The sequence below is a fragment of the Microtus oregoni genome, unplaced genomic scaffold (assembly GCF_018167655.1).
Source record: "Microtus oregoni isolate MIOR12 unplaced genomic scaffold, Mior012 000040F_ref0000088, whole genome shotgun sequence".
Lineage (NCBI taxonomy): Eukaryota > Metazoa > Chordata > Mammalia > Rodentia > Cricetidae > Microtus > Microtus oregoni.
In genome coordinates, this window is record NW_024543207.1 from 1,936,772 (window position 1) to 1,964,144 (window position 27,373).

Here is a 27,373-nt window from a genome sequence, read left to right on the forward strand (position 1 = left end):
TCAAACCATGTGCTTCTTTAGGATGAGCATTTTTTGCCACCAAAGTATTTAAAGGAATGTATGTATGAATGAGCAGGCTTATTAGAGCAGTTGGTTTTATTTTCACTGTAGATTTGCCTTCTCTTTGTCTAAAATGTCTGCCCTTTTCCTAGGTACCAAAAATTATGGAAAAGTTACGTGAAACTTCGCCACCTCCTGGCAAATAGTCCCAAAGTCAAACAAACGGACAAGCAGAAGCTGGCGCAGAGGGAGGTAGGCATTGAACCCACCCCTGGCGATTGACGGTGCACGCCGGGTTTGTTTCATTGCGCATTACTCTGGAGTTCCGGATAGACAAGAAAGAGATTTTAAACAGATAGAGTTACTCCTCTCCCTATTCTGGTGTATCAGTTGCTTCTTAAAAAAACACTTTTAGTATTCAAGGGGGCATTTTTTTTTTAACTTGACAATTTCGCACATGTGTGCAGTGTTTTGATCCAACTTACCTTTGTCCCTCCCCTCTAGCTCCTCCCAGATCCTTCTCTCCAGGTCTCCCTTGAAACTCTGCTTACCCTTTTTTTAAGCCAGTGGGTCTGGTTGGCACTGCTGGTATTTCCATGGGTGTAGGGCCATCCACTGGAGCACATTTTTACCATTAAGGCCAGTTTCTTAGTAAGTCACTGTTTGTTGAATCACCTATCTGTCACTTGTTTTGGTATTGGTGACTGTACCAAGGATTTATGCAAAGTGAGCTGCACCCCAGCCTTTATCCATGCCTTCTGTAGATAAAAAAAATCTTAGAACTTGTGAGCCATCCTTTATCTCTTATTTTATATTGTATAACATTGGATCTTAGATCTTTTTGGGTATTAATGGTTATTAAAGACCGTCCTCCCATAATTCTTTGCTAAGTTGGATATCTCACATCCCATGTTCTTTACTAATAAATACTATTATCGTCTATAGTCCACGATTCTATTTTAGTTTGCATGTTAAAAATAAGTACATTTAGCATTAACACAAACTTCTAGTGAAGTTTTATTCTGCTGTGGGTAGTACAAGACCTTAGAAGCTAGGAAAAGATGTGAATATGGCTTTGTCACTTAATGTGACTTGAGACAGTCAAAATCTTTCGTAAAGGAAGGCACTAAGACTGAGGGGCTGGCTGCGTGCCCTACTGTGTACCCACAGCAAAAGTTGCTTGTGTGGACTTTTGAACTGTCATTGAAAACCCGTCTCCTGGTATGTGGCCCTGAATAGGAACTTGATGGTGGAGGTGGTGGTAGTTACTGTTTTCTTTATGAATTCCTAGAATTTTTATTAAACTGCATACATCCAAATACACTGTTTTGTACATGAAGGATAGTGAAAAGGAAGGCAATTTCTGATTGTGTTTCATGGGTGAAGTTTGAGACTGTTGTCTTTACCTTCCCCTTCTCTCTTCCAATGGAGTCTCATTTTATAGCTGGGCTGTGCTCAGATTTGTGGTCATTGTGCTCAGGGCCTTCTGAGTTCTAGCATTACTGGTGTGTGCCATTGTGCTGGCCGTCTTCACTTGCCCCGCCCCTTCTAAAATGTTGCCCTACATCAAGAGTGTAAGGGTTTTGCAGACTAGGCTGCCATTTTGTCTTGTTGACCATGTCCTTCGCTTTACAGAAGCTTTTCAGTTTCAGGAGGTCCCATTTATTGTTTCTCTCAGTGTCTGTGCTACTGGGCTTATATTTAGGATATGGTCTCCTGTGTCAGTACGTTCAAGTGTACTTCCCACTTTCTCCTCTATAAGGTTCAGGTTGATTGTCTTTCTTAATGAAAATGCTTAATGTAAGGCTTGATATAAATATACTTTTTACATGATGGTTTCAGATCCCAAACCATATATTGCTTCTCATTTGTAAAAGCATATTGTGTTCAGACATGCTGGGTTAGTGAGGTTTAGTTTAGAGTTTTTGCCATGTGACTAATAGGAAGGATTGTTGTGTGCCTAGAACATCTCCCATCTTGGCCTTCACCTCAAATAAAATATTCTTTTTTGCATAAGGAAGGCCTAGTGCCTGAATGTAAAAAAATATTGTATGACTCTGTTTTCCAGTGCTTGATGTGTGGCTCTTAGTGTCGCTTCACGACCGCCAGGTTACTTACACTGAGCTCTTTTCTAGGAAGCGCTCCAGAAAATACGGCAGAAGAACACGATGCGACGAGAAGTGACTGTGGAGCTCAGTAGCCAAGGATTCTGGAAAACTGGCATTCGTTCCGATGTCTGTCAGGTGATGACACTTCTCGGAAACAGTTCTGCCCACATATCTCTTCCCACAGGCGTTGGCAGTGAGCTTTAGTTCTAACTGAGAGGTTCCTGTGGATTATACCCTGATGGGAAGCAGAGCACCAGACACAGGCTTCTTTCTAGCTGTTTAGGTTTTGTTTATTTTCTGTATCGATGCTGTGTGTGTCAGGGAGGTGCAGTAAGGACAAACATGCCTCTTTGGGTGAAGGCGAGTCTGCTTTCAGATGTCTCCCCGCTGCAGCACTCGTGTAGACACTTAAGCAAAAGTCCAGTCGTACGGATCGGATCGTCATTTTAGATTCCTCTGTTGAGAGTTCTCTGTTTAGGTCTGTACTCCATTTTATTTTTATTGGATTATTTGCTTTTTTGATGACCAATTTCTTGAGTTCTTTGTGTATTTTGGAGATCAGCCCTCTGTCTGATGTGGGGTTGGTGAAGATCCTTTCCGATTCTGTAAGCTGCCATTTTGTCTTGTTGACCATGTCCTTCGCTTTACAGAAGCTTTTCAGTTTCAGGAGGTCCCATTTATTGTTTCTCTCAGTGTCTGTACTACTGGGCTTATATTTAGGATATGGTCTCCTGTGTCAGTACGTTCAAGTGTACTTCCCACTTTCTCCTCTATAAGGTTCAGTGTGGTTGGCTTTGCATTGATTGAGGTCTTTGACCCATTTGGACTTGAGTTTTGTGCACGGTGATAGATATGGATCTATTTTTATTCTTCGACATGCTGATATCCAGTTATGCCAGCACCATTTGTTGAATATCCTTTCTTTTTTCCATTTTATAGTTTTTGCTTCTTTGTCAAAAATCAGGTGTTTGTAGGTATATTTACACCTTTCTATTGGCATCTTTATTAAAAATATTTATTTTTCTTTTTATTTCTAGTTCTCAGCCAGGTTTGAGATCACAGGGTATGGTTTCTTCAGCACTATCGGACTGTCCTGTCTTGCCTAGGAATTAAGTTTGCATAGCCTGCTCTGGTTTTGCTCATATTTATCTGTGAACACACACACACTGCTAATGTGTGACTTCTTCAGTCTTTGAACTATCTAATGTAGCTACTCTCTCTTTTCTCTCACATACTGATGCTACCATAGTTCTTAGTCTTGCACAATGTTTTTGTTCAGGGATCTTTGATTTTGTTAGTCTATTTTTTATCCTTTATATTGTATTTTTAAAATTTCATGCATATGTACAATGTTTCATGGTCATATCTATCCCCCACTCATCCCTCTATCCCCACCACCAATCTCTTTCCCATCCTCCTTCCCTACTTTATGCCTCTTTTTTCTTTTTTTGTTTTTTCTAGACAGGTCCTCTGTAGCTTTGGTGCCTGGCCTGTTGTTAGCTGTTGTAGACCAGGCTGGCCTTGAACTCACAGAGATCTGCCTGCCTGTGTTTCCCGAGTGCTGGGATTAAAAGCATGCATCACCACCACCCGGCTTCTTTTTCTTTTTTAATAGTGAATTAAGTCCAATTAGTGTGTATGTGTGTGTGACTGCTTACTTGGGCGTTAGGCTCTCACCAGTGACTTAGCTCCCCTCCCCCAACGAAACATGACCTTCCTCCAGCATCCATTAATTCCATTAGCTCCTCTTCTAGGTGTGGGGGCATCGCAGGTTGGTTAGAATTTGAAAATTATATATTGCTATTTTCTCACAATATTACAAAGGGGCTTTTTCTTCCTCTTCCTCATCCTCCTCTTCTTCCTTTTCTTCCTCTTCCTCTTCTTCCTTCTCTTCCTCTTTCTCTTCCCCACTTCCTCTTTTTCTTCCTCCTCTCCTCCCTCTCTGTTCCTCTTCTCCCTTCCCTTTTTCTCTCTCTCACACTGTTACTCTTTCATATACACATACTTCACCCCCCACAGACATGAACACACACATACACATACAGTCTCACACACATATACACATACTTCACCCCCCCACAGACATGAACACACACATACACATACACAATCTCACACACATATACACATACTTCACCCCCCCACAGACATGAACACACACATACACACACACAGTCTCACACACATATACACATACTTCACCCCCCCACAGACATGAACACACACATACACACACACACACACAGAGTCTCACACACATATACACATACTTCACCCCCCCACAGACATGAACACACACATACACACACACATACACAGTCTCACACACATATACACATACTTCACCCCCCCACAGACATGAACACACACATACACACACACACACACAGAGTCTCACACACATATACACATACTTTACCCCCCCTCCCCACACACACACAGACATGAACACACTCACACAAGCATTTGCCTTGGATTAAGAGGAAAGTGAAGATGGCTGGTGATTGTAATTATATACTGAACTGTCTACACCAGCTCTCTTGAGCTTCCTGCAGTTTTAAGTGGCTAGAAATGGTATATTGACTGCATGCTTTGTGTTCAATTTGTCATATTTTTAAATTCTACATTTATAAAAACAAAATTTATGAAATACCAGTGGTGTATATCAGAACGGTGTATCTCTTGTGCCCTTGTTAAAAAACTGTGTGTTCATCTTTTTTATCTTCCACAGGCACAGGAGCCCTTGCACACGTAGGTGCTCGGTAGCTGCTCTGCTCAGTTGTGCTGGCAAGCGAGACGTTCTGTTGCTTAGATCCTATCGGCAGAACTAGTATTTTGTTTTAAGTGAATAGCATGAGACTGATTTCTGTAGCTTTGAGTAGCCCCATTTTCATGTGTGTTTTTAATAGTGCCAGCTTAAAATACTTCAGAGACAAATGAAAAGCATATGCCAATCATTCTGTGGGCTGTGCCCATCCTCCAGCTTCTGATGAATAAGAATGATTCCTTCATTCTCTTGAGTTCTTGGGCAACATTATTAAAGAAAAGAAAAAGAGATGTCTTTCATGAATCATCTCCCAATAAGGAATCTTTAGCCAGATGAAAAGGGTTTGAAGCAAAGATTTAAGTTCCAAGTCCTTGGGCGCCTTGATTGCCCTAAGTGGTTTCAGAAAGGCTGTCTCTGAATGTATGATCAGGAGACCTGGAGAGGCTTTGGTAGCTCATGGGCTGAGATAGTCTTAACGGATAATCATGAGGTTTAGGGCTTTGTGAACACATTAAAATTGCCTACAAAAGTTTGCATATATGGAAGTTTTTCTAGAGAAAGTTTTTTTTCTTAATTTGAGGCTCAAAAAGGTCTTGACCTTAAAATATACAAATGTGTCTTCATGTATTCCCTTGAAATTAGAGACAAGGAAACACAGAAAGGCTTACTTGAGGCCCTGAGCTACTCCTTATAAGATGCCCATAATCCTAGCATTTAGAAGCTTGAGGCAGGAGGATTGTGAATTCAAGGCCATTCTTTTACATAGCAAATTCCAAATTAGCCTAAGCTATATAGCAAAGCCTTGGCTTTAAAAAATAAGTAAGTAAGTAAATCAATAAATACAGGCTGGAGAGATGGCCCAGTGTATAAAATAGTGTACAAGCAGGAGGACCTGTGTTCAGTGTCCCAGCACCCATGTAAACCCCAGGCAATTGGGGGAGACAGACAGATTCCTGGGATTTGCGGGCCAGGTGAACTCTACCTCCTGTGAGACTTGTCTGAAAATGAGGAGAGTGAGAAGGAAAGCACCCAAAATGATCTCAGGCCTTCAAATATGTGTGTGTGCGCGCGTGCACACACACACACAGACAGAAACCCACGTAAAAGGAGGAAAAAAACAAAAGAATTTTACACTTTTTATCCATTTAAACATCCTTTGAGGTTAGCTACATTTAATATCCTCATTTTACAGGTGAGGTGTAGTAGGAGGCCACTTGTTCATTCCTGGCTATCCAGAACACAAAATAATCGCTTAGGAACTATATTAGTTGCAATACTGCTTGGCCAATAGCTGGCTCTTATATCTTAGCTTCACCCATTTCCTTTAATCTGTGTATCACCACGTTTCTGAGGCTTACAGGATAAAGTTCTGTCTGACGTCTGTTTCTGGCCGGGCTACATGGCTTCTCTCAGACTCTGCCTTCTTTCTCACAGAATTCAGTTTACTTGTCTAGCTCTGTTCTGCTCTGCTATAGACCAAAGCAGTTCCTTTATCCATTAACCAGTAAAAGCAACACATATACAGAAGGACTTCCTACACCCTTTCCCCTTTTCTGTTTAAATGTAAAGGAAAGTTTTAACTAACATAGCAAGATTATATACAACAAAAGTTATCAAGCAAGAATTATTGTTACAATATTTATATCTATTTTATCTTTAATCATGAATAAGGAAAACTGTATCTATTCTTCAACTCCATTAAAGATTCCAGAAGGATACCTAAGTAAATAGGAAGTGAATTGTAGCAACTTCCAAAACTCTAGAATTGACAGAGACATCTTGCTGCCTGGACAGTCACCCAGAGTTTTTCTGTACCATCGGAGCATCCACCTTCAGCCTACACACCCATGATATCCAGCATCCTTTTCCACAAAACAAGAAATTTCAAAGACAGTTCGCCTATATTACAGTTTGTCAATCACTTTCTTCTGTGTCCTGCAGAATGTCTGGCAGACTCTTTCATGAAGCAGGAACCGGAAAGGACCATCTCACCTTTAGGCAGCTTCAGCAGTCATTTTGGGTGGGTCCTGCAGGTTCAGTCAAATAGTTCACGCAAGAGCAGTTTCTTGCCCAAATGGCTAACAAATCCATAAGTAACCTCTTTGGTGCCCGTCATCCTCTTGAAGTAGATTGGTGCTCCCAGGAGCAGATGAGTCTCATTGTCATGGAAAGTCCTAAGATCTTAACATTTTCAATGATATATTCTGAAGGTCATTGAAAGATTTGAAGAATCCCTATTCATCTGAAATATATCTCTGTACATCTAGAAAACCTAACATGACGATAAGTTTGACTATTATAGATGACTATTAACCTGTATTTCTAAATTATACATTACATTTTTAAATGAGCTGCACATACACAATATGTTAATCAAGAGCAGAAATATAAATATAAATGACAAAATTGACCTTAAATTTGTACCAATAAACCAAGATCCATACCAATGCAAATTATTCATATCTCTATAAACAGGCAGAATAAAAAAGCCCCAAGTCACACAGTGTGTGAGTGATAGAGGCATTTCGGCTCCAGAGACTCAGACACTGAGTTCCCTGTACACGGTTCTCTAGGCTGCCACGTAGTCAGTCTGTCAACTGCTTCAAGACTTTATGAGATGGCATTTGGGAGGAGAAAATGGTTCTTGTTTTTTGTGGAATAGACAAGATGCTTTTATAGAGTTAAGCATATTGAAATATTTCTTCCCCAGCATGCCATGATGCTGCCTGTTCTGACCCATCACATCCGATACCATCAGTGCTTGATGCACTTGGACAAGCTGATAGGATACACTTTCCAAGATCGCTGTCTGCTACAGGTGAGGCGACTCTGCCAAGTCACACAGTCAGCTTGCCGATTATAAGTAAGGTGTTGGGTTCTCTTTGGAAGACCAGGGTTTTTGGAGATAGACCGAATCCTCGCTTGTTCTCCCCTCTGTGCCTTGGTTGCTTTCTGGTCCTTTCTCTCACATATTTTTGAGGCCATCCCTCCAAAACTGAACTGATCTACCATCTGCCCATCAACAGTCGGTACCTCTTTCGGCATTCCCTTGTTTATGACTCCTTTTTCTAAAGTCCAGATTCTACTCCTCCCCAGAAAGGGGTGGCACTTTAGGGGTATTTTCAAAAGAGCTTGCAGTTCTGAAATTTGATTCTGAAGGAGCTTGGTTCCTTAAACGTGCTGTTTGGAGTATTGTGACGGTGGTGCCTCTGTGCTGGTGTTTAAACAGCTATTTTTGTTCAAACTCTAGCTGGCCATGACTCATCCGAGTCACCATTTAAACTTCGGGATGAATCCTGATCACGCCAGGAACTCTTTATCCAACTGTGGAATTCGACAGCCCAAATACGGAGACAGGAAAGTCCATCACATGCACATGCGGAAGAAAGGTTGGTGTGGATGACCGTAGATAGCACTCTCACTGTGTTTGGTCTGCATGGCTTCCTAACATGCGAATCCAGTCCCTGTCCTTGGAACAGTTTCCTGGTGGCTCCTTAATCCCTCCCCCTCTAGTGCTTCTCACACATACTGAGTAACATTCACTCTGGGTAACACTGTCTAGTAAAGGTGGATGAATATTTTAGAAAATTTTTTCTATCAAATATTTTAAATACTTGCATGTAGAAGTTAACCTTTTAAAGTCAAATTGGGGTGAGAAAAATTCCTTTCTATATCTCATATGATGGCCTAAAATAGTTCTTATATTATTTATTTGTATCTTTGTGGTTTTTTTTTTAACAGGAATTAACACCCTAATAAATATTATGTCACGCCTTGGCCAAGATGATCCAACTCCTTCAAGGTAAATTTTTAGAAAACAGCTTTATGAGAAGTAATGTACATATTCTGTAATTTTCTCACTTTGCATGTACACTTCAGATGGTATGGAGAGTATACTCATAAAATTCTACAACTGTGGCTGTCTAATTTCAGGACATTTTCATCAGAACAAATGTCCTTGCCCACAGTAGTCCTGCCCTGCCCTAAACAACCGCTACCCACGTCTACCGCCTGTAGTTAATGCCTTTCTGAACAGTTCGTGTGAGCATCTTCATGCCCTGCTTCCTCTTCTGTGGCTTACTTCTCTCGACAAACGATTTGTCTTTAGCAAATGCTCCTTATTTTCTCTCGTTGTTAAGTAATCCCCTGAGTGTGAGTCACTCAGTAGTTGGCAGGCTTATGGACATGTGCTTTGACTTTTGTATTTACCCAAGAATGGAATTTTGAAATCATGTACTATTTTATCTTTCAAGGAACTGATTTTCCCCCCAAGTTTTATATTCATGACAGCCATGTATAAGTGTTCGTATTCTTCTTACAAAAGCATTTTAATTCAAATTTTTGCTGTATGTGTGGTGTAGTGCACACATATGCTTGTGTGCACCAGAGGCCCGCCGAGGACACGAGGGTCTTCCTCTGCTGCTTTTTGTCTTACTGCATTAAAACGGCATCTCCAGCTGAAGCTTGCCGCTGTTGCGAAACTGACTGACCAGCAAGTTTAGACTCTCCCTGTCTCTGTCAGTACTGGAGTCAGGCGTACACAGTTATGGCCAGCTTTTTCATGAGTGCTGGGAGTTTGAACCAGGTCCTAGAACTTTCACAGCAAGTTACCTTTCCACTGAGCCTTTGCCCTAGCCCCGTTCCTGTGTTTTTATGTGGTTGGCCACCCTAGGTGCTATGAAATATCTTAGCTCCCTGATGTGTCGTGGTGGTCAGTATCGATTCATGTGCATATGGCCATTTGCAAGATATCTGTTCATATCTCTCGCATATCTTTATTAATTTTAGTTACTTTTTATTAATGATTTAGTATTCATCTATATTCTAAATGAGTCTCTTATAGCTACATGATTATAGATACAAAGTCCTCTTTCTAAAGATTGCCTTTTATTCTCCTGATGTCCTTGGAGACAAAGAAATCTTAATGAAGTCCAATTTATCCTTTATTGTTTTGATTGTGATTTTGGGGTTATGCCTAGAAAACCATTCCCAGGTGTAAAATAACAAAGATATGCTCATTTCTTTAATGGTCTTTGTAGTTTTATCTCATTTGTGTTGGTTTTAAAATCCACTTTGAGTTGAGTTTGGTTGTGGTTTGATGTAGGGGCCATTCCATTGTTTTTTTGTTTGGTTTGTTTTTTGTTTTTTCTGGTTTTTGTTTGTTTATTTTTTTTTTTTGTATCAAGTTATTCAACACCATTTGCTGAAGAGACTCTGACACCCTGATGAAAATATGCGGCTTGTTTTGGGACTTGCTTCTCACTCTGAGGCTCTGGGTCAGCCCTTGTGCCAGCACCACACTGTCAGAGGAAGTTTTGAGTAATTGGTCTATAGTTTTTCTTCCCTATGATATTTTTTATTTGGTTTATTATGGTAATATTGGCCACTGGTTGAGTTTTCTTATTTCTTGATTTCACAAATATCTTTATTAATGTTTTCATTTTTGTTTGGCTTTGAGTTTCTGAAGAATCTGGGGAGGAAGTGGTCAGGATTTATATGAACTCCACATCATGTTATGGCTTAAATGTGAAATGTCCCCCATAGGTCCGTGGGTTTGAACACTTGGTCCCCAGTGATACTGTTTAGAACATTGTGCAGCCTATAAGAAGTGGGACTTACCTGGAGCAAAGGGGTGCTGTGAGTAGGCCTTGAGGTTCCTTCAGTGCTTCCTGGTAGCAGACACACGGTGACCAGCCACGCCTAGCCTCTGATGGTGTGCCGTCTACACCATGACATCCTGCGTCTGCTCACAATACGCCGTCCTTGGCTCAGGTTGCCTTTTGCCAGGTGTGTGGTGCAGACCCCTTGAAAACGGAATAGAATGGCTTCTGGCTGGCTGACACGGCACCCAGGTTTAGCAGGAGGGTTATTTTAGTGTGAAGTAGAGCAGACTGGATTCTGAAAGCCAGTTGAGGAGATTGCCTGAGGGAAGCTTCCTTTTCATAGTGGGAAGTGGAAATGTTTAATCATGATGGCTGCCATTCCGTCTGTCTGGGTCATGTAGAGGAGGGAGATGAGAGCTAAGGCGGTTGCTTCAGAGGCTGCTCTCCTCCACAGCCTCTTTTTCTATCTGTCTTCACGCAGCTTGATGGATTCTTTACCCGAAGTGCTTGGGACCAGAAATATTTAAGAATGATTCAGAGTTTGAATTGTTTAAACATTTTTGGATTACTGCATTGATTTTTATCACTTTGAGTAGCTCTAATCCTAAAATCTAAATGTTCCAAAATCCAAAATTTTTAAAAGCACTGATATGATTGGTTAAAAAGCTCTGTGTTCTAGTTTTGTCTCTTTTGCTGTGATCAAAATAATAATAATAATAATAATAATAATAATAATAATAATAATAATAGTCTGACCAAAAGCAGTTTGGGGGAGGAAAGGGTTTGTTTCAGCTTATAAGTTACAGTCCTTCACTGAAGGGAATCGGGGTAGGAATCTAACAGGAACTTGAAGTAGGAACCATAAGAGAACAGTGCTTGGTTCCATTTTATTGTATTATGTCATGGAATCCAGATGGCAGTTTTATACATTTTATTCCATTTTTGTTTATGGGGCAGGGCACACATACTGTGGTGTGTGTGTGTGTGTGTGTGTATGTGTGTAGGTTAGAGAAGAACTTAACAAGGACTGGGCGCTTTCCTTCCATCGTGGGGATCCAGGAATCCAGCTCAGACCATGAAGCTTGGCAGCCAGTGCCCTTACTTACTGAGCATCCCACTGGCCTGACATAACCAGATGTTTGTTGTTTTAATTTGTTATGGGTGTTTTGCCTGAATGTGTGTCTCTGCACCATGTGCGTGGCTGATCACTGTGGAGGCCAGAAGAGAGTGTCAGGTCTCCTGACATCAGAGTTACAGATAGTTGTGAACCATCATGAGGGTGCTGTAATCGAACACGGGTCCTCTGGAAGAGCATCCAGTGCTCTTAGCCACTAAGTCATCTCTCCAGCCCCTCATGACCAGTAATAATAAGAGGACTCCTACACAATTCCCTAACAAAGCCCATCACAGGTGAAAATATGGCATATCCTCCACCACAGTTGTTGGTATGTAAATTACATCTTTTGATGGCACTCATTGGTCAGATCTCAAGAGGACTTTGTTGTTATTGCCCTCCCCCTCCCCCTTCTCCTCTTCTATTAAAGGGGATGGATTCTGTGGGATATATCTGTCTCTAGGGCATCCCTAGCATTCATAACACTGGATTCCATTCCCAGAGAGTGTAGGACGGTGAGTGTGTGTGATTGTTAACAAGAATGGGGGGTGGGAGGGCAGATTTTAACCATGGTAAAAAGAATGATGTCAGAATTACCTATGACATGACCTCAGAATTATGTCGTTTCTGAATTGACTCTTTTGAAGCTTCAGAGCAGACAGCAGCTAAGATCCAAAACTGAGGTAGCAAACATAGTTAGATATGACTGACTGCAGCCGCAACCTGGAGGAAGCTGGCAGAAGGCTATCGTGTTCTTTTACTTTTGCCGTGTCGCTGTGGTGTTTGTAGATGTAGCATTGACCTCGTGTGTCTGATCTGAAAGACCCTCCTGGCCTCAGCCGCAGGCTCTGCTGCGTGGCTGCTGCTAGTGTCTGCAGCTGTGCAGCCGCAGGAGCCCTGCTTAAGGAACTTTGCACACATTTAATTCTGCAGACATTTGTCCAGAGTCTTTTAGTTGGAGGCAGTTTGTAGGTGTTTTATGAAATCCAAAATCAAGTCCCACAAAACCCCCACTCATCGGGAGGCACGGTTGCCTGGGGTAGGATGAGAACGCCAGAAACCTGAATTATGTAGGAGAGACTCCTCTAAGTGCTTGTGAAGATCTGAAGTGAAGCGTGCCAACTGCCAAGGGGCTCGGGATAGACGAGGCAGTTGTTCTGGGATTCTAGGTCAGTTTTGTGCTGTGCACTTGAATAATTGAGTTGACTTTAAACTATTTGCCCTCTCCCTTGTTGTCTCTTAGCTGCCGTTACAGATGGAATGGAGTTGTCACAGCTTCTCAGAAACAGTTGCTCACTTTGAAGCACACTTCCCAAGAGTCTACAAGTTGGTGGTTGGGTCTCAAGCAAGGGGTTAAGTAGAGATGTTTCTAATACTGATTGAGGGGAGAAGAATGGAGGCCCCTGAGCTAGAACTTTGGTCCACCAGGTTCTTGACCAAACTTCCCTTACGGTGTTCTGAACCCTCTGCGGCCACCCTGCAGAACCATCAGGAGTGACCGGCCACATTCTGCCTGTTTTCCCTGGAGCCCCTGTCGCGTTAGACATCTCCCTACTTCTGACGTCTCAGTTTGAGATCTTAGCTGTTGTCTGCTCCAAAGCTTCCACCAACTGAGCAAAGCTGAGCTACCACCTGGCAGTGCAGTTCTCCTGACCTGGCCCTGGACTAGGTTTCCAGACACGTATGTCATCTTCATGTGGTGAGCCATAGGCTTTCTCCTTCCTCATGTGCCAGGTGACATTTTATATTTGCTTCTCGAATATCCAGATGGCCTCGTGAAATCCTGCTGGTGTTTTTACACGACGCATGTCCTATTCTTTTGCGTATTATGGTCATGCTGCAGTGCTCATTCCCTTTATTAGACAGTGAGGATTTTGAAGGTCCATGATCCTACTTTTTCTCTCCTTTTCATTTTGTAACCTTTCACAGAGAAGACTCTTCAATAGATAAATATTAAAACAAAGAATTACTGTTCCCAGTAATTACTCTCTGTGTGGTATAGGTGTGTGTACACATGTGTGCAGATGGACATCTGTGTGGATGTGTGTGTCTAGACCCAAAGTCAGTGTCTTCTGTCACTCTCTACCCAGCACTGTACACTGATGCATACGAGTTCAGTGGGCCCAAGATCTGATGAGTCTGCGACCTCTCCTCCCTTAAGTCCAGCTACGTACAGTGAGAGACTGACCTGAGTCGGGTACAAGTTTCAAGGCCCCTATAGATCAGCCTTACCAGTCACTACTTGAGACATGAAATGTGAAGGGAAAAGTTGCGTGTCCACTTCTTGAATTTGGTCCATACAAAAACAGTTTTGCTTGGAATAAATGGCACCTTAGACAGTTTGCTAGTATAGAGAGATTGTTTATTTTTTAAGGTACATTGAATTTTTTAGATGAAATTTGAGGTATACATGTGACAGATAATTCCAGGTTTATAATGGCTCTCTTAATTCAGTTCTCAAAATCAGACAGTGTACTACTACTCAGCAGACATCTGATGCTGGATCTCTCTTTGTTGGTAAAGAAGAGGATGCAGGCATAAACAGTGGAGGGACAGAAGCTTGCATTGCTGTAAGCTCTGGTAACTTAGTCTGTACCTTAGTCACTGTCCTGCTGCTGTGTCAGTCACCATGACCACGGCAGCTTAGCAGAGCGTTTGATTTGAGGCTCATGGTTCCAGAGGGCGAGTTCACAACCATTTTGGTGGGAGCATGGCAGTCGGGTGGTGCTAGAACTGTAGTTGAGAGCTTGCAGCATTGCCACAGGTAGGAAGCGGAGAGAACTCACTGAGAGTGGTGTGGGCTTTTGAAACCCCAAAGCCTACCCTCAGAGACACATGTCTAGATGGTCCCCCAACTGGGGACCAAGTGTTCCTGTCTGTGAGTGTGGGGGTCATTCTCATTCAAAATACCACACTGTCCATTTTCTAGATAAACTGTTGGGTTAGGAACTGACCAGCATAATAGTAATCAGAGTGGAATTCAGTCCCCATGTTTGGTTTGGTTTATTGCCAGAGTTTAGTCATAATGTGGAAATAGAAAACCAAAGCCAGATATGGGCAGGTTATTTTTTTATTATTAATTTTTCTTTTTTTAATGAATGGTAAACTTGCTATTGAACAGACCTTTTTAGAACTGTTGATCATGAATTTTAACAAACTGAACAGTCCAATTTCTGGTAATTAAAATACTAGACATAGTCACTGTCTCTACGAAAGTTTAAAAGAAATTATAGTAAAAGTTACACAGGTAAGATGTCATTTAAAATCAGACATGATTTATCAGTTCCCATTCTTTAACTAGGTGTCATCTTATTTGCTGATAAAGCTGCAGTTGGGATATGGTTTATCTTTTACCCCCTAACTCCTGACAGGGCTCCCTGTTTTCACATTAGGTTGTTTTTGATATGTAATACTTAGAATTGTTAGGGAATCTGTCAGAGGAAATGGATTTTTTTTCATGGCTTATGAAACAGAATAGTGTAATTTTTTTTCTTTTGAAAATCTTCCTATTCCTCTCTTAATTTGCATGTGTTTGTGTAAAAAGAGAGACATACATGGAAGCAGACAAAGAAACAGACGAAGTGTTATTCTGTAGCACAGGATGGCGTTTTGAGTGCTGGGATTACAGACTTGCACCAACATGCTTGGCTCGATTACAAAACACCATATAATCTTCCTAGTCACCCTGGGGTAATACAGTAGTAAAAACGTAAACAAAACCCAAAAAGTGTTCTTCAAGATGTATAAAATTAAGAATCGGAGAAATCTTTTATAGGACTGACTGCTTTACATATGTGTGTATGTGTAATAGATGCACACATGTATTCTTTGTATGTGTGTGTATGTAATAGTTGCATGTGTGTCCTCTTTATATGTGTGTATATGTAATAGATGCATGTATGTATTTTTTGTATGTGTGTGTATGTGTAATAGATGCATGTATGTATTTTTTGTATATGTGTGTAAGTGTAATAGATGCATGTATGTACTCTTTAAAGAATCGGTGAGATCAAGAATTCCTCAGCATAGGCATAAATTGATATATATATATATATATATATATATATATATATATATATATTTAGTTTTTCTCTCATTCTTTATTTTCCATTATTGGCTATTAATTCCTTAAGGAGTTTTCTTTTGTGGGGGACACTACTGAGAATTGAATGTAGGGTTTCAGGTTGAAGACAGCTGCTCTGTCACGGAGCTACAACCCTAACTGAATATCCTTTTCATGTAAATATAAGGCATCAATTGAGATGAGGTTTCAGAGACTTCTTTATAGATATTGTTTTATCATAGAAACAAAGTATGATCTATATACTGGAGAGGGGAGTGTCCACATTGAGGAGGGGCATCATCAGGCAGGTTGTCATGGAGATTTTCCTGAACCTTGAGGGATAAACTGGATTTTCAGTGTATCTGAGTGCAGAGGGACAGAGAGTAGAAAGTTCTTCGGAGGGAGAAAGCCTGGCTTAAAGAGGGGCAGTGATTGACTGTTCTCTGAAGGGCCCCTTTCAGAGACTCTCTAGTGGTTTGGAGCAGGAGGCCAGCACACAGCTGGGAGAAGACAGGTGATGAGGTGGCAGGCAGGTCATGCCTGTCTTCAAGGACTAGATCTGGTTGAGTGTGGACATGAGGTGATGAGATGCTGTCTCGGGAACTTTTCTGGAATATATTCCTCTTTCTTAGGCTCAGCGGGTAGCAGAGTGGAGACACCATAGTCAGTTTGATATTACCTGGCTTCTCGGAGCTTTTTAGTCTTGTTTTCAGGGGAAAGAAGCCTTGGGTTAGAAAGTTAGAGCCATGTAGTATGATGGGATGAAACCCATTCTTGACTGCTGTCTTAGTCACTGGTCTGTTGCTGAGAAGAGAGACCAAGACAGTGCAAGGCTTATGAAAGAAAGTGTTTAATTGGGGGCTTGCTTACAGTTTTCAGAGGTTTAATACATTATCATCGTGGTGGGGAGCATAAGGGCTTGCAGGCAGGCACTAAAACAATAGCTAAGAACTGCATCCTGACCTGTAGGGAGAGGCAGACTGGGCCTGGCATAGGCTTTTGAAACCTCAAAGTCCACCCTAGTGACACACTTCCTCCAACAAGGAGCTCTTGAGTATGAGAGGTAAGTCTGTAAGGTTTTAGTGAACTAACCTAATGTTTCTTTTTTTGAAAAGATAGGGAGAGAAAGTAAATGCTATTTTTTTAATAGAATCTTTTTAAAATTACATTTATGTATGGTGCACACGCATGTGTTCGTGTCATGGCACATATATGGAGATCAGTGGACGATTTGTGGGAGTCTTTCTCTCCTTCTATTATGTAGGCCCCAGGAGTCATACTTGGTGACCAGGCATCCTGGCAACATTATTCGTTACCCTTTGAGCCATTTCACTGGCCCTAAATGTGCTTTTTAAAATCATCTTTTAAATTTTCATTGTAGGATTAATCACAACGAAAGATTGGAGTTCCTGGGAGATGCTGTCGTTGAGTTTCTGACCAGGTAAGTAGGTCTTTCCCCACGCCGCACCCCCAGGAATTACATTTGCTAAGTTGCATGCTTACTATGTTACCTCCTTTGTAATTAGCAAGCCAGGCACTGGGACACTGTGTATTTTCTCTTCTGAAGAGCTTAAAAGCCACATGTCTGTGGCTCTTGCCCTGACAACTGCTCTTGCTGCTGCTGTAATGAGTGGATTACAGGATGAAAGGCCGGTGTCCCTGTCCTGTCAAGCATGTGTTAAAGTTGCTTACAGCCACAGGATTCCAGCCGCTCCTCGACTGATGCTACAGAGCTTTTATTCCTCTGGAAAGGGAGGGATGATATTTTAAAATGTCATTTCATCTTCCAGGATTTGCCTTTGATCCTGTTCTGTCTTTCTAATCTTGAGGGAAGTAAAGCTTACAAGTAATTTTAATGACTGGGTGTGTGTGAGCCAGGGTGTGAATGTGTCTGTGTGTGTGACCTGCACAAGAGTGTTCCAAGGCTCTTCTAAGGTTTTTGATTGGTGGTAGGGACTGGAAAGTGCATTTTGTCTCTCCCTGCTCCTAATCTTCCCTTAGGGAGGTGACACAGGCTTTTCTGCAACTGTCTTGAACTGTCTTATTCAGTGGTTTTCTGAAGAAAGGCACAAAGAGAAGGAGCCGGTTCCTATTAATCCAAGACTAATGAGCGTCACTATCCTGCTGGGCAGCAGGTCTGATGAGCTGGTGTGCCGTAGGACAGAGCAGCTGCACTGTGTGACCCCACCCCTGGCCATAGTGTCACTGCTCCGTTCTTGGTGGCTGTGATTTTGGGCACCGCACCACTACATTGCCATTCACGGCTTCCCAGGATTGTCTTCAGGGTCCACCCGTAATCCCACTGGATTTTCAGATGTTTGCTCCATTAGTCACAAACAGTGTGACAGATTGTATCTTTATCAAATTAGAGGGAAATTCTTTTTTTTGTTTTGGAGCTGTGATCTTACTCTCTATCCCTGACTGGCTTACAATTCACCATATACACCAGGCTGGCTTTGAACATGTGATTCTCTTGTCTCTAGAGTGCTAGGATTACAGATATGTGCTACATCTGCCTCCAGGGAACTCTTAACAAAAGTGTATGGACATATGAGTAGATGTTGCTGTTTGGGGTTTAGTGCCTTTGTAAATAATCTATTCAAGGTTTCAAGGTTACCTCAGTGCAACTACTAACTGCTGCAGACCCGGAGTCACCTCTGTTGCAGAGCCACAGATTGTTTTGTGATGCACGTTTGCATGCTAGATTATGTTCTTTTTTTTTTTCCCCAACAGTGTCCACCTGTACTATTTGTTTCCTAGTCTGGAAGAAGGCGGCTTGGCAACCTATCGGACGGCCATCGTTCAGAACCAGCACCTGGCCATGCTTGCGAAGGTAGTGTGACCCACCTGAAGCCTTTGCCTGGCCTGACGTTCTCGGCCACAGAATCCTGCAGGGGGCTGAATCCTACTTGGGGGAGTATATTGGGGAATCATACTTTATGGACCAGACCATGGTGGGGGTTTGCCTGTTTGTTCTGGTCTGTTCCCTTTGTGGACAGCAGCTAATGACCACAGTGAGGTAACTTGAAAACAGATGAGGAAGAAACTGACAGATGTACGTGAACAGGCTCAGCAATTGGGGGAAAGTAACATGGGAGGAATGTAAAAGCAATTATTGTATATTTTATAGAATATTTCTGTGTTACATTTGTTATTAATTTTTGTAAATAGGCAGAATTAAAGCTCTGAACAAAATTCTTCAGGTAGTTCACATCCATAAGGGATACTTTTTACAGCTTTAAGAATCTCCAAAATCATAAATCCCATTAATTAAGATTTAGGATTTAGACTGTCTGCTTGCTTCATTGACTTAGCTGAGTGACTGCCAGAACCTCTACTTAATTCAGACTTGTGCTAAGATTTTACACTTTTGGTTTGATCTGGCGTTTCTCTTTCCATGTGATGTCTTACAGTAACGCATAGCCAATAGGAACATGGATGCTTTGGCTGTCCCATGAGGGTTCTGTCCATCTCTTTTCTTACATACTGGGTGGTGGTAGATGAGTTGTTCTCTCCATTTATAGTTTCCACCATGCATGCTGGTTGTGAGAATTAAATGAGATTATGAGTTTTCATGAATCTGTTTGAAGTGGGTTTCCTGATCCTTGTTTATAGAAATCACACAAACATCAATAAATTTGTAGCATCTAGTTACTTTTCACATTGTTTCTCATTGTTCTTAAGATAAATTCTCACATATTGTAGGCCTTTGCTTTTAGGCAGCAACAGAAAGAATGGAGGCTCTTAAGTCCTAGACATCAGCGTCTACTGGAAAAGCTTTTCTTTGCTTGTGCCTTAAGTAGTCTGTGTCCCTTCCTCTTTCATTTTGATATGAAGTGGAAAAGACTAGTTCTGTGATTGACTTGTTGATTCACCTTGTCAGGGTGTTAATATTAAAAACGTAGCAAATATTAGCGTCTGGTTTTTGTGTTGGCAAGAAAGCATTATCTTACCTTGTGTAGTACCATCATGACAGTGTACAGTAGTAGGCTGCCAACCACCATTGGTGACATTTGAGAGTGTAAAGCAGAATGTCTGCTGGGAAACTGTACTCAACAAGGTAAGCAAACATGAATTTAGCAGCCTTCCAGTGAGGGATGTCCAAGGGCTGTGTAAACTGTTTTGGCGCTTACCTGGTTTGTCAAATGCTTCCTGGTGGTGGATATTCATGTGATTGGGAGTATATAGTAACCAAGAGCTGTCAGCCCATCCATCCTTGTTTCTCTTTAGTTTGGGGCAGAGTAGAATTGCTCAACTATTCACCAAACACTTAGAGGGATGACAGTGGGACAATATTTACCAGCTGTAGAAATTGCCATAGCCTCAAGGCAAGTCGTTATGTAACACATTGAATCCTATACAGAGCCATGAGGTTCGACTGGCTAGCCAGTTCTCCCACTGGGGACTTCTGTATGGTCTTATTTCACAAGACCCACCCTCATCAGATTCCAAGTACTGAGAATATGGTGTCTACAACTAAGCCTGGCGCCTTTGCTTTGATTTCTGAAGTTGTTTGTTTCTTACGCTAATATACAGTTAACTATAGTCTTTGTAGAAGCAGACACAAGTTAAAGGAATATTTTCTTACAGAGTTCCTCAGGCTGGAATTAGACGATTGGTCCCTCACCACTCAACTTCCAGGTAGTGTTTGTCTCCAGCAGAAGGCCATGGCAGGCCCACCTTTTTCTAAAGCGGTGGCCCTGAAACCCTTGGGCAGCTGGCACTGCCGTGAGTCAGGCCCATCAGATCTAGTGCCCGCTGTCATTTAAGAGTTCTGCTAGCGCCTACATATAGAAACAAGGATACGAGAGCAGAGAGAATGAGAAGCTGGAAATTCTCAGTGCTCCAGAGTAATTGTTTCTAACGTAGACATGCAGCCTGCAGTCTGCTCTCAAGCAGGACTCCAAACATAGCACACAATTGTATTTCCCAGTGAGGCTGCGGAACAGATGAAGTGTACAGATTTTAGTGTAAACTCTGGCACACTGGGATCAAGGGTTTTTTGTTTTGCTTTGTTTTTTTAAAGGAACTTTCTGCTGTTATATTTGTGGTAGTCAAAACTGATTTGAATATATTTTATACTAGATTCTTAGCAGGGTTTCCAGTATAAATGGATATGGGCGCTTAACATAGAGAGTGAATAATCTGAATGTCTGTGATCCAAAAACTGATGAGATTTCAACTGTGTTAGGTTGTTCAGTAGCTTGTGTTTTATTCCATATTATGTTTCATGCTTTTGTTTGCTGAATATTTTTAAATTTTTTTATGGAAGTTAAAACTGATTTATTACATGTTTATGTAATATTTATGACTTAGGGAGTCTATTGCTGTGAAGAGACACCATGACCATGGTAACTCTTATTTAAAAAAAAAAACAAAACATTTAATTGGGACTGGCTTATAATTTCAAAGGTTTGTCCATTTTTGTCATGGCAGGAAGCATGGTGGGTTACAGGCAGATATGATGCTAGAGAAGGAGCCAAGAGTTCTATATCTGGTTCTGTAGGCAGCAAGAAGAGAATGCCACACTGGGCGTGGCTTGAGCATTTGAGACCTCAAAGTCCATCCTCTATGATAGGCTTCCTCCAACAAGGCCATAGCTCCTAATAGTGCTACTCCCTATGGGCCTATGGGGACCTTTTTTACTCATACCACCACAATTTGTATCTTTCTCCTTCTGTGAAAAATACTACTTGAATCTCAGGAATTTTTAAGGAAGAATTAATTTGTTTGGGACTAGCTTTATTTAAAGTTCTTATATTGTGTATCAGGATATAAAATGAGTCAATGTGGAAATCAAGGTAAAGGGAGAAGCCAGAGTCTGAATTAGAAGATGAAGACCCTGTCTCCAAATTGTTATCGACCCCCCAAAGGAAAGAAACCACATTATGGGAGAGGAATGGAAAGGCCGTAAAATGTAGCCCAGTGTAAAGGAAGTAGACACTAATGGATTAATATTGCTATTCCTCATCCTGGGACGCACTTTCTCTAAGGCTACACCCAAAAAGAAAATACTATTAAGTACAGATGATATTCTCAAAACAGTTGATATTCTTAAAAGTTTCCTGTAATTACATGGCAGGCAGATCTCAGTGAACCTGAGAGAGATGGGCGTGGGAGCCTCCTAAAGGGGGCACGTGTGCAAAACACAGAGCTCCTGGAGCTGAAAGTATTTTTGAAGTCCTCACCTGTTCTGTATGGTACAGACATCATCTGTGTCATGTATTTCTGGAAGCAAAGAGGCAAGACTCTTGGCTAGACCTTCGGGTTGGGTTTGTATCTTCTGGGTGAACCCAGATGCCCATGTTCTTGTAGCAGGATCTCTTTTTAGTGTAGTCTCATACTAGGTTTGTACTTGTATTTGAAAAGTCAGATCCCTCCCAGTCATTTCTGATCCCAGATCTGCCTGTGGATTTGGGGGATCCTTCAGTTGGTCAGGACTGAAGCGTGTGGGTTTCTAATGAATGGTGCTGAGCTCCTGATAAACTTGCAGAGGGTCACAGTGTTTACCGCCACTCCCTTCCCCATGAGATGCAGAGTGATGTTGGCAAAACTCTCTCACTTTCTTTCATTTTGGATTTTGCAGAAACTTGAACTGGATCGATTTATGCTGTATGCCCATGGGCCGGACCTGTGTAGAGAATCAGACCTCCGGCATGCAATGGCCAATTGTTTTGAAGCATTGATAGGTAATTTCTGTTTAAAATCTGCTTCTTGCCTGTGTTGAGCTTGTTGGAGAATGCATGAATTGTAGAACTGTAGAATGAATTCAGTGTAGAAGCTTACAATAGAATTATTTGTTCTAAAGCCCACCACCTTGTGCTGTAGTTATGTAGTGTCTCCAAGAATCAATCATGCTTTCTACTTACTGTGTTCTTCGTCTGATGTCATGCTTACTATTTCCTGGATTGGAGCGAATTAGCAAGGAGATGGCTTGCTTTCTAGCTTTGTCATGTACACACATACAAGGAGACAGGAGCTAAAGTGCTAATAAGATCTCAGTTTGCTTCTGAACATGTTTTAACTTGTTTACAAGATTTTCTGATGTCAATATCATGAAAAGAAAACAAAAGCCTTTTAATTCTTAGGTCTTGGATCTGGGTAACTTCTGTTTGTTTTTGCAAAACAAGACGGATACAGGTACTTCTCACCAGGCTTTATAACTACAGCATGTGGTACAGGGAGATGAACAGAAAATAATTAGCTGCTAATTGAAATAGACTTTACAATACAATGTTATAGTTGATCGACAGTTTCTTGATTTTTAAGTAAACAAGTACATTTTGTTTCTCAGAATCCTTTGTCTGATATGTGTCTTTGGCGAATAATCCAATCTCGGATCCTTATTGCCCCTGTCAGAGATGGAGAGAGTGTCACTTCGTCAAGGGGGTCTTGAAGGAATCATTCCAGTCATACAGCGTCCTGTTCAGAGTAGAGTTCCACATAGCTGAGCCTTCCAGCCAATTGGCTAAGAGCACAGACCCCATCAACCTTCTGACACTTTGCTGAGCTGCCCCATGAAGGCGAAAAGAGGAATGCGGGGTAGTTAGCCTAGCGCCTGCTAGTCCTGAAACCATAACTGCCGTGGTGTCCATTTTGCTACAGCTATTGAAAATGTTAGTAATATCGATCAAAAGCCTCTGACACTTTAACATTGCACGTGGAAAGGTTCTTGAGACAGAGAGAAGATTTTGATTTCGAGAAAATAAGGCTTTTCTACTCCAGGTTTATTTTGCTACCAAGTTAAAATGTAACTATAATGCTAACAGTTTATGATTAATGCTAAATGCATTTGTAATAATACTTTTTAGTGCTTAATTATTTCAAATTAAAAGTGTAACTTATCCTGGTTCTTATTTTCAGAAGTCTTCTTTGGTCTAGACTCTGGATTTATCTATTTTGTTTTTCTTTCTTAGAGCCATACATATGTTTGTTGTTAACATGCCCAATAAGAACAGAAACTGAATTGAAGTATTTTCTTTAGTATGGTTAAATATTGTCCCCTTCATAGTGTATATGCCACACGTTCACAAGAATTCATATTTAGCCTCTTATGCTTGCACTTTTTAGTGAATTAACTTTGTGTCTCCGTCTGGATTCTAGTACAAAGCATAGCTGAAAGCAGGAAAGTGTCCTTTAAACTCTTCTTACCCTTGGGCTTTCTTCTCTGACTGGTCTTGGCTTGTCTGTTTGCTTTTTGTAGAGCTGTGTAATTTTCTCTGAATATTATATTAACGCTGCCTTCCTTTTGGCTTTCACTTCCTTCCATCTAGGAGCCGTTTACTTGGAGGGCAGCCTGGAGGAAGCCAGACAGCTATTTGGACGCTTACTCTTTAATGACCCGGTATTTATACTCACTCATCTTCTTCCCTCGGCCGTTTGTCAGGGCAGAAGTTTTGTTCTTTGAAAAGACTGCAGGAGAAACCTAATGCCAGCCCTCTTAGGCAGTAGATGTCAGGTACGTTAACCTCGGCTCACTCAGCTCCTGCAGATGTGAGAGTTTGCTGGCATTTTTTCCAGGGATTCTTCTTTTACCCAATCACCTTTCTTTGTGGTCTTTTCTAGATTAAATTATGCATTACTAATACAGAGAGAGGGGCTATGTTTTGTTGTTTCTCTTTAATTTTGCACCTTTGAACAAATGGGTACCTACCCCATGCAGGCTTAGTTAAAGATATTAGTCTGTTTATTTATTTTTTTTTGTAAATTAGTAGACTAGAAAACAAATATTTATTTTAGACAGGAGTTTCTGGTGGATCTATGAATAAATCATCTAGGAGAACTTTCTAAAACAATTAGAATTTTTGAAGACTCTGAAATAGTGTGTTGCTAGTGTTTTAGGCTGTTGATATTGCAGAGATGCCTGTTGCTCTTGCTTGTGCTGCAGCATCCTCAGTGGTTTCTGTGCCCAAACCAGTCACACTAACACTGAAAAGGACAGGCAGCTCTGTATTCCCAATGGCAGTGTCGTCATAATTGTGGAGGAGGAGGAACACAGGATGTCAGGGTGGTCAGTCCTCAGGAGACTGTGCCTTACCTTCTGTAGGGTGTCATCACTGCAGTACTGGGTGAAGTTACAAGTCAGTACGTTTAAAAATGTGACCTCCATGTTACGTCCAAGGATTTGTTTGCCTAGATATGTGATGACTTTTATATTTGTGTATTTGCTTGTGATAGAATTATCTGCAGGTGGTCCATAGTCCTCATTTTATCCTACATACACAAGTAACTGTGTGTCTCAATTTGTGTCTATAGCTGATAGCATACATTTTAAGACGTTTATTCTCAAATTTTAAAATATAGTTCTGATCTTTATTTTGTATTGGCAATTTCAGCAACCTTTTCGCACCTTTCTCAGTGTTTCCTTCACCTCTGTTTATCCCTGCTCCTTTGTCCTGGCTTAACCTGCACCCACTCCCACGCTCCTTCCCGGCATGTTTGTATCTTGTGCTCTTAATTGGATCTGCTTGTGTTTAGACTTTTTTTCCCCTTTAAACTGCTCTGTCCCATTTGTCTACTTAGTGAGCTTATCTTGTATTCCCTGTGCTTAGTGCAATGCTGACCTGCCCAGCATTTAATATTTGTTAAAGGGGTGGAATGAAGAAGTGTATAAATGGAAAAGCAGAGCCCGAACGTTATCTTACAAATGGAGCAGCTGAGGTTCAGAACTCATTTTGGTGTCTGTTGTAAAACTGAACACAGCCCAGTAATACATAACTTTGGGCTTCAGAGTTTTCATGTATACAAGCTTGGACCTTTTAACTTGATTGACATTTCCAAATTGGCTTGAATCTACTAGTTATTGAATAGCTGAAACATTGTTGTGTGCGCGCGCGTGCGTGCGTGCCTGTGTGTGTGTGTGTGTGTGTGTGTGTGTGTGTGTGTGTGTGTGTGTGAGTGTGTGCATGCATGTGTAATGGTATGAAAATGTAATCAGCCATCCACAGCCAGGAAAGAACTGCAGACAGCTAATGCAGGCTAATGAACTCTGTGTAGCTAAGGGCGTCCGTGTTAGCAAGGAGAGAGGCATCCATTAAGGCCAGGGCTTGTGCTGAATACTGAAGTTCTTGGTTGGCTGCCATGCGTGAGACCAAATTAAGAGAAGGTTTAGTTTGAAATGGTGTGCTCTGATGAGAAGGTGGTTTAGCAACCTAGTGTCCCCAGTAGTTGGTATTCGGGGTGTTGGGTACAGCGAGGCAGGTGAGAGGGCAGTGTTGTCCAGGAGGAAGACCCTCCAGAGACGTCCTGCTGCTGGCTGAGAAGGGAGCCTTGTGTGCTGTTGGCTCCCCTGCTGGCAGTCTCTGTGCTCTCCTTGCAGCCCTTTCAGTAGCAGAGCTGTCTTGTGTGTCCGCCCTCAACTGATTTTTACTTTCTGCAGCAGTGTTTGCTTTTAGCTTGTGAGGCCGTGCAGGCTTACCCAGTGAGTTTGCCTGCGGAAGCTTGGGGTTGGTTACCTTCCAGCAGTGGAAGGTATTACATCGCCTTCCCCACCTTCACCTGCCTTTTCCCTTTGTACAGCTGTCCCCAGCATCTCTGACCCTGCCCCTTCCCGGGCACTCTGGAAGTGGGAAAAGGTATCTTTTCAGATGCTTTCTGGGCAGCCTGGTGGGTCTTCCACAGACTCGCCACTTTCCCATATTTAGTATTGGCCCCATTACCTTTACTCTCAAACATGTTTTGATTTTATTTTTATCTTTAAATCAGAAAGCTTAGAATCTGTCTTGCCCCTAAGCTCTTTCCTCCATGTCTCCATTCAGGTTTAAAATGTCATCACCGTTGGCTCAAGTGAGTCCCGGACTGTTTGGCTCAAATTGTCTTGCATTCTTCTGAGGCCCTCAGCCCTCCTTGCCTCGGTCTTTCGTCATGGCAAGTGTTGCTGTGTGAGTGACAGGCCTTTCTAGTTTAAGATATTTGATTCCTCATCTATGCAAACATAACATAGACGGTTTGGGTAGGGTTTTGTTGTTTAGACTGGACTCACTATGTAGCCCTAGGAACTCACTCTGTAAACCTGGTGGCCTCAGACTCACAGAGATCCAGTTACCTCTCCCTCCCGAGTCCTGGGATTAAAGATGGGCACCACCTGCCCAGATCTGATGTTTTAAAGCAGGTTCTACCTGTTTTAGTTCCTTTTTGCCCACGCTTTATGCCACTCCTTAGACATTTTCTTTCTGTGCCTGTATATGGCTGGCTCTCGTTCTTCCCTCTGCTGGTTTGCTAGATTTTTCATCTTCTTCAAGTCGTCTTTGAAGATTTTTCTAACAGCCCCAGGCAGAGTGATGTGGCTTTCCCTCTGGTGCCCACTTCCTCCTGTCATGGTGTAATAGCCTGATACTCTTCACGAAGCCTATCTCAACTGCATCCATTTCTTTTCATCTGAGATTTTAATCGGAGAAAGTGGCAGCTGTGGCATAGTTTAAAATGATTTTTCACTATTAAGGGACCTACTGTAGGTACCTAAGCTCTGTTATTTACCTTTGTTCTTCCTCATTAGGCCCCTTGGAGGACAGAGTTGTACGCTGTTTATCTTAGTAACCTATTACATGATAGGTATTTAATATCAATATGCTGTGTTAATGACCCAGTCAATCTTGAACCTTTTCTAGAAGCATGCCATAGACCTAGAGCTAATTCAAAGTATTGCTGGAACCCCAGTCTGGATCTTTCCAGTGCATTCTGTCTGACACTGCACTGGGATAAGTAAAAGGAAATGGTTGT

At 41.7% G+C, this 27,373-nt stretch overlaps 1 protein-coding gene across 3 annotated transcripts in view; it reads left to right on the forward strand.

Annotated features, from left to right (window-relative positions):
* Drosha (drosha ribonuclease III) overlaps positions 1-27,373 on the forward strand; it is a 107,264-nt gene that overhangs the window by 56,265 nt on the left and 23,626 nt on the right. For all 3 annotated transcript variants that reach the window (XM_041632209.1, XM_041632211.1, XM_041632210.1), the window contains exons 18-26: positions 153-252; positions 2,136-2,243; positions 7,586-7,693; positions 8,126-8,264; positions 8,617-8,677; positions 17,037-17,096; positions 18,389-18,488; positions 22,242-22,344; positions 23,929-23,999. In XM_041632209.1, coding sequence (XP_041488143.1) covers positions 153-252; positions 2,136-2,243; positions 7,586-7,693; positions 8,126-8,264; positions 8,617-8,677; positions 17,037-17,096; positions 18,389-18,488; positions 22,242-22,344; positions 23,929-23,999 — 850 coding nt within the window. The remainder of the gene's footprint in view (positions 1-152; positions 253-2,135; positions 2,244-7,585; positions 7,694-8,125; positions 8,265-8,616; positions 8,678-17,036; positions 17,097-18,388; positions 18,489-22,241; positions 22,345-23,928; positions 24,000-27,373) is intronic.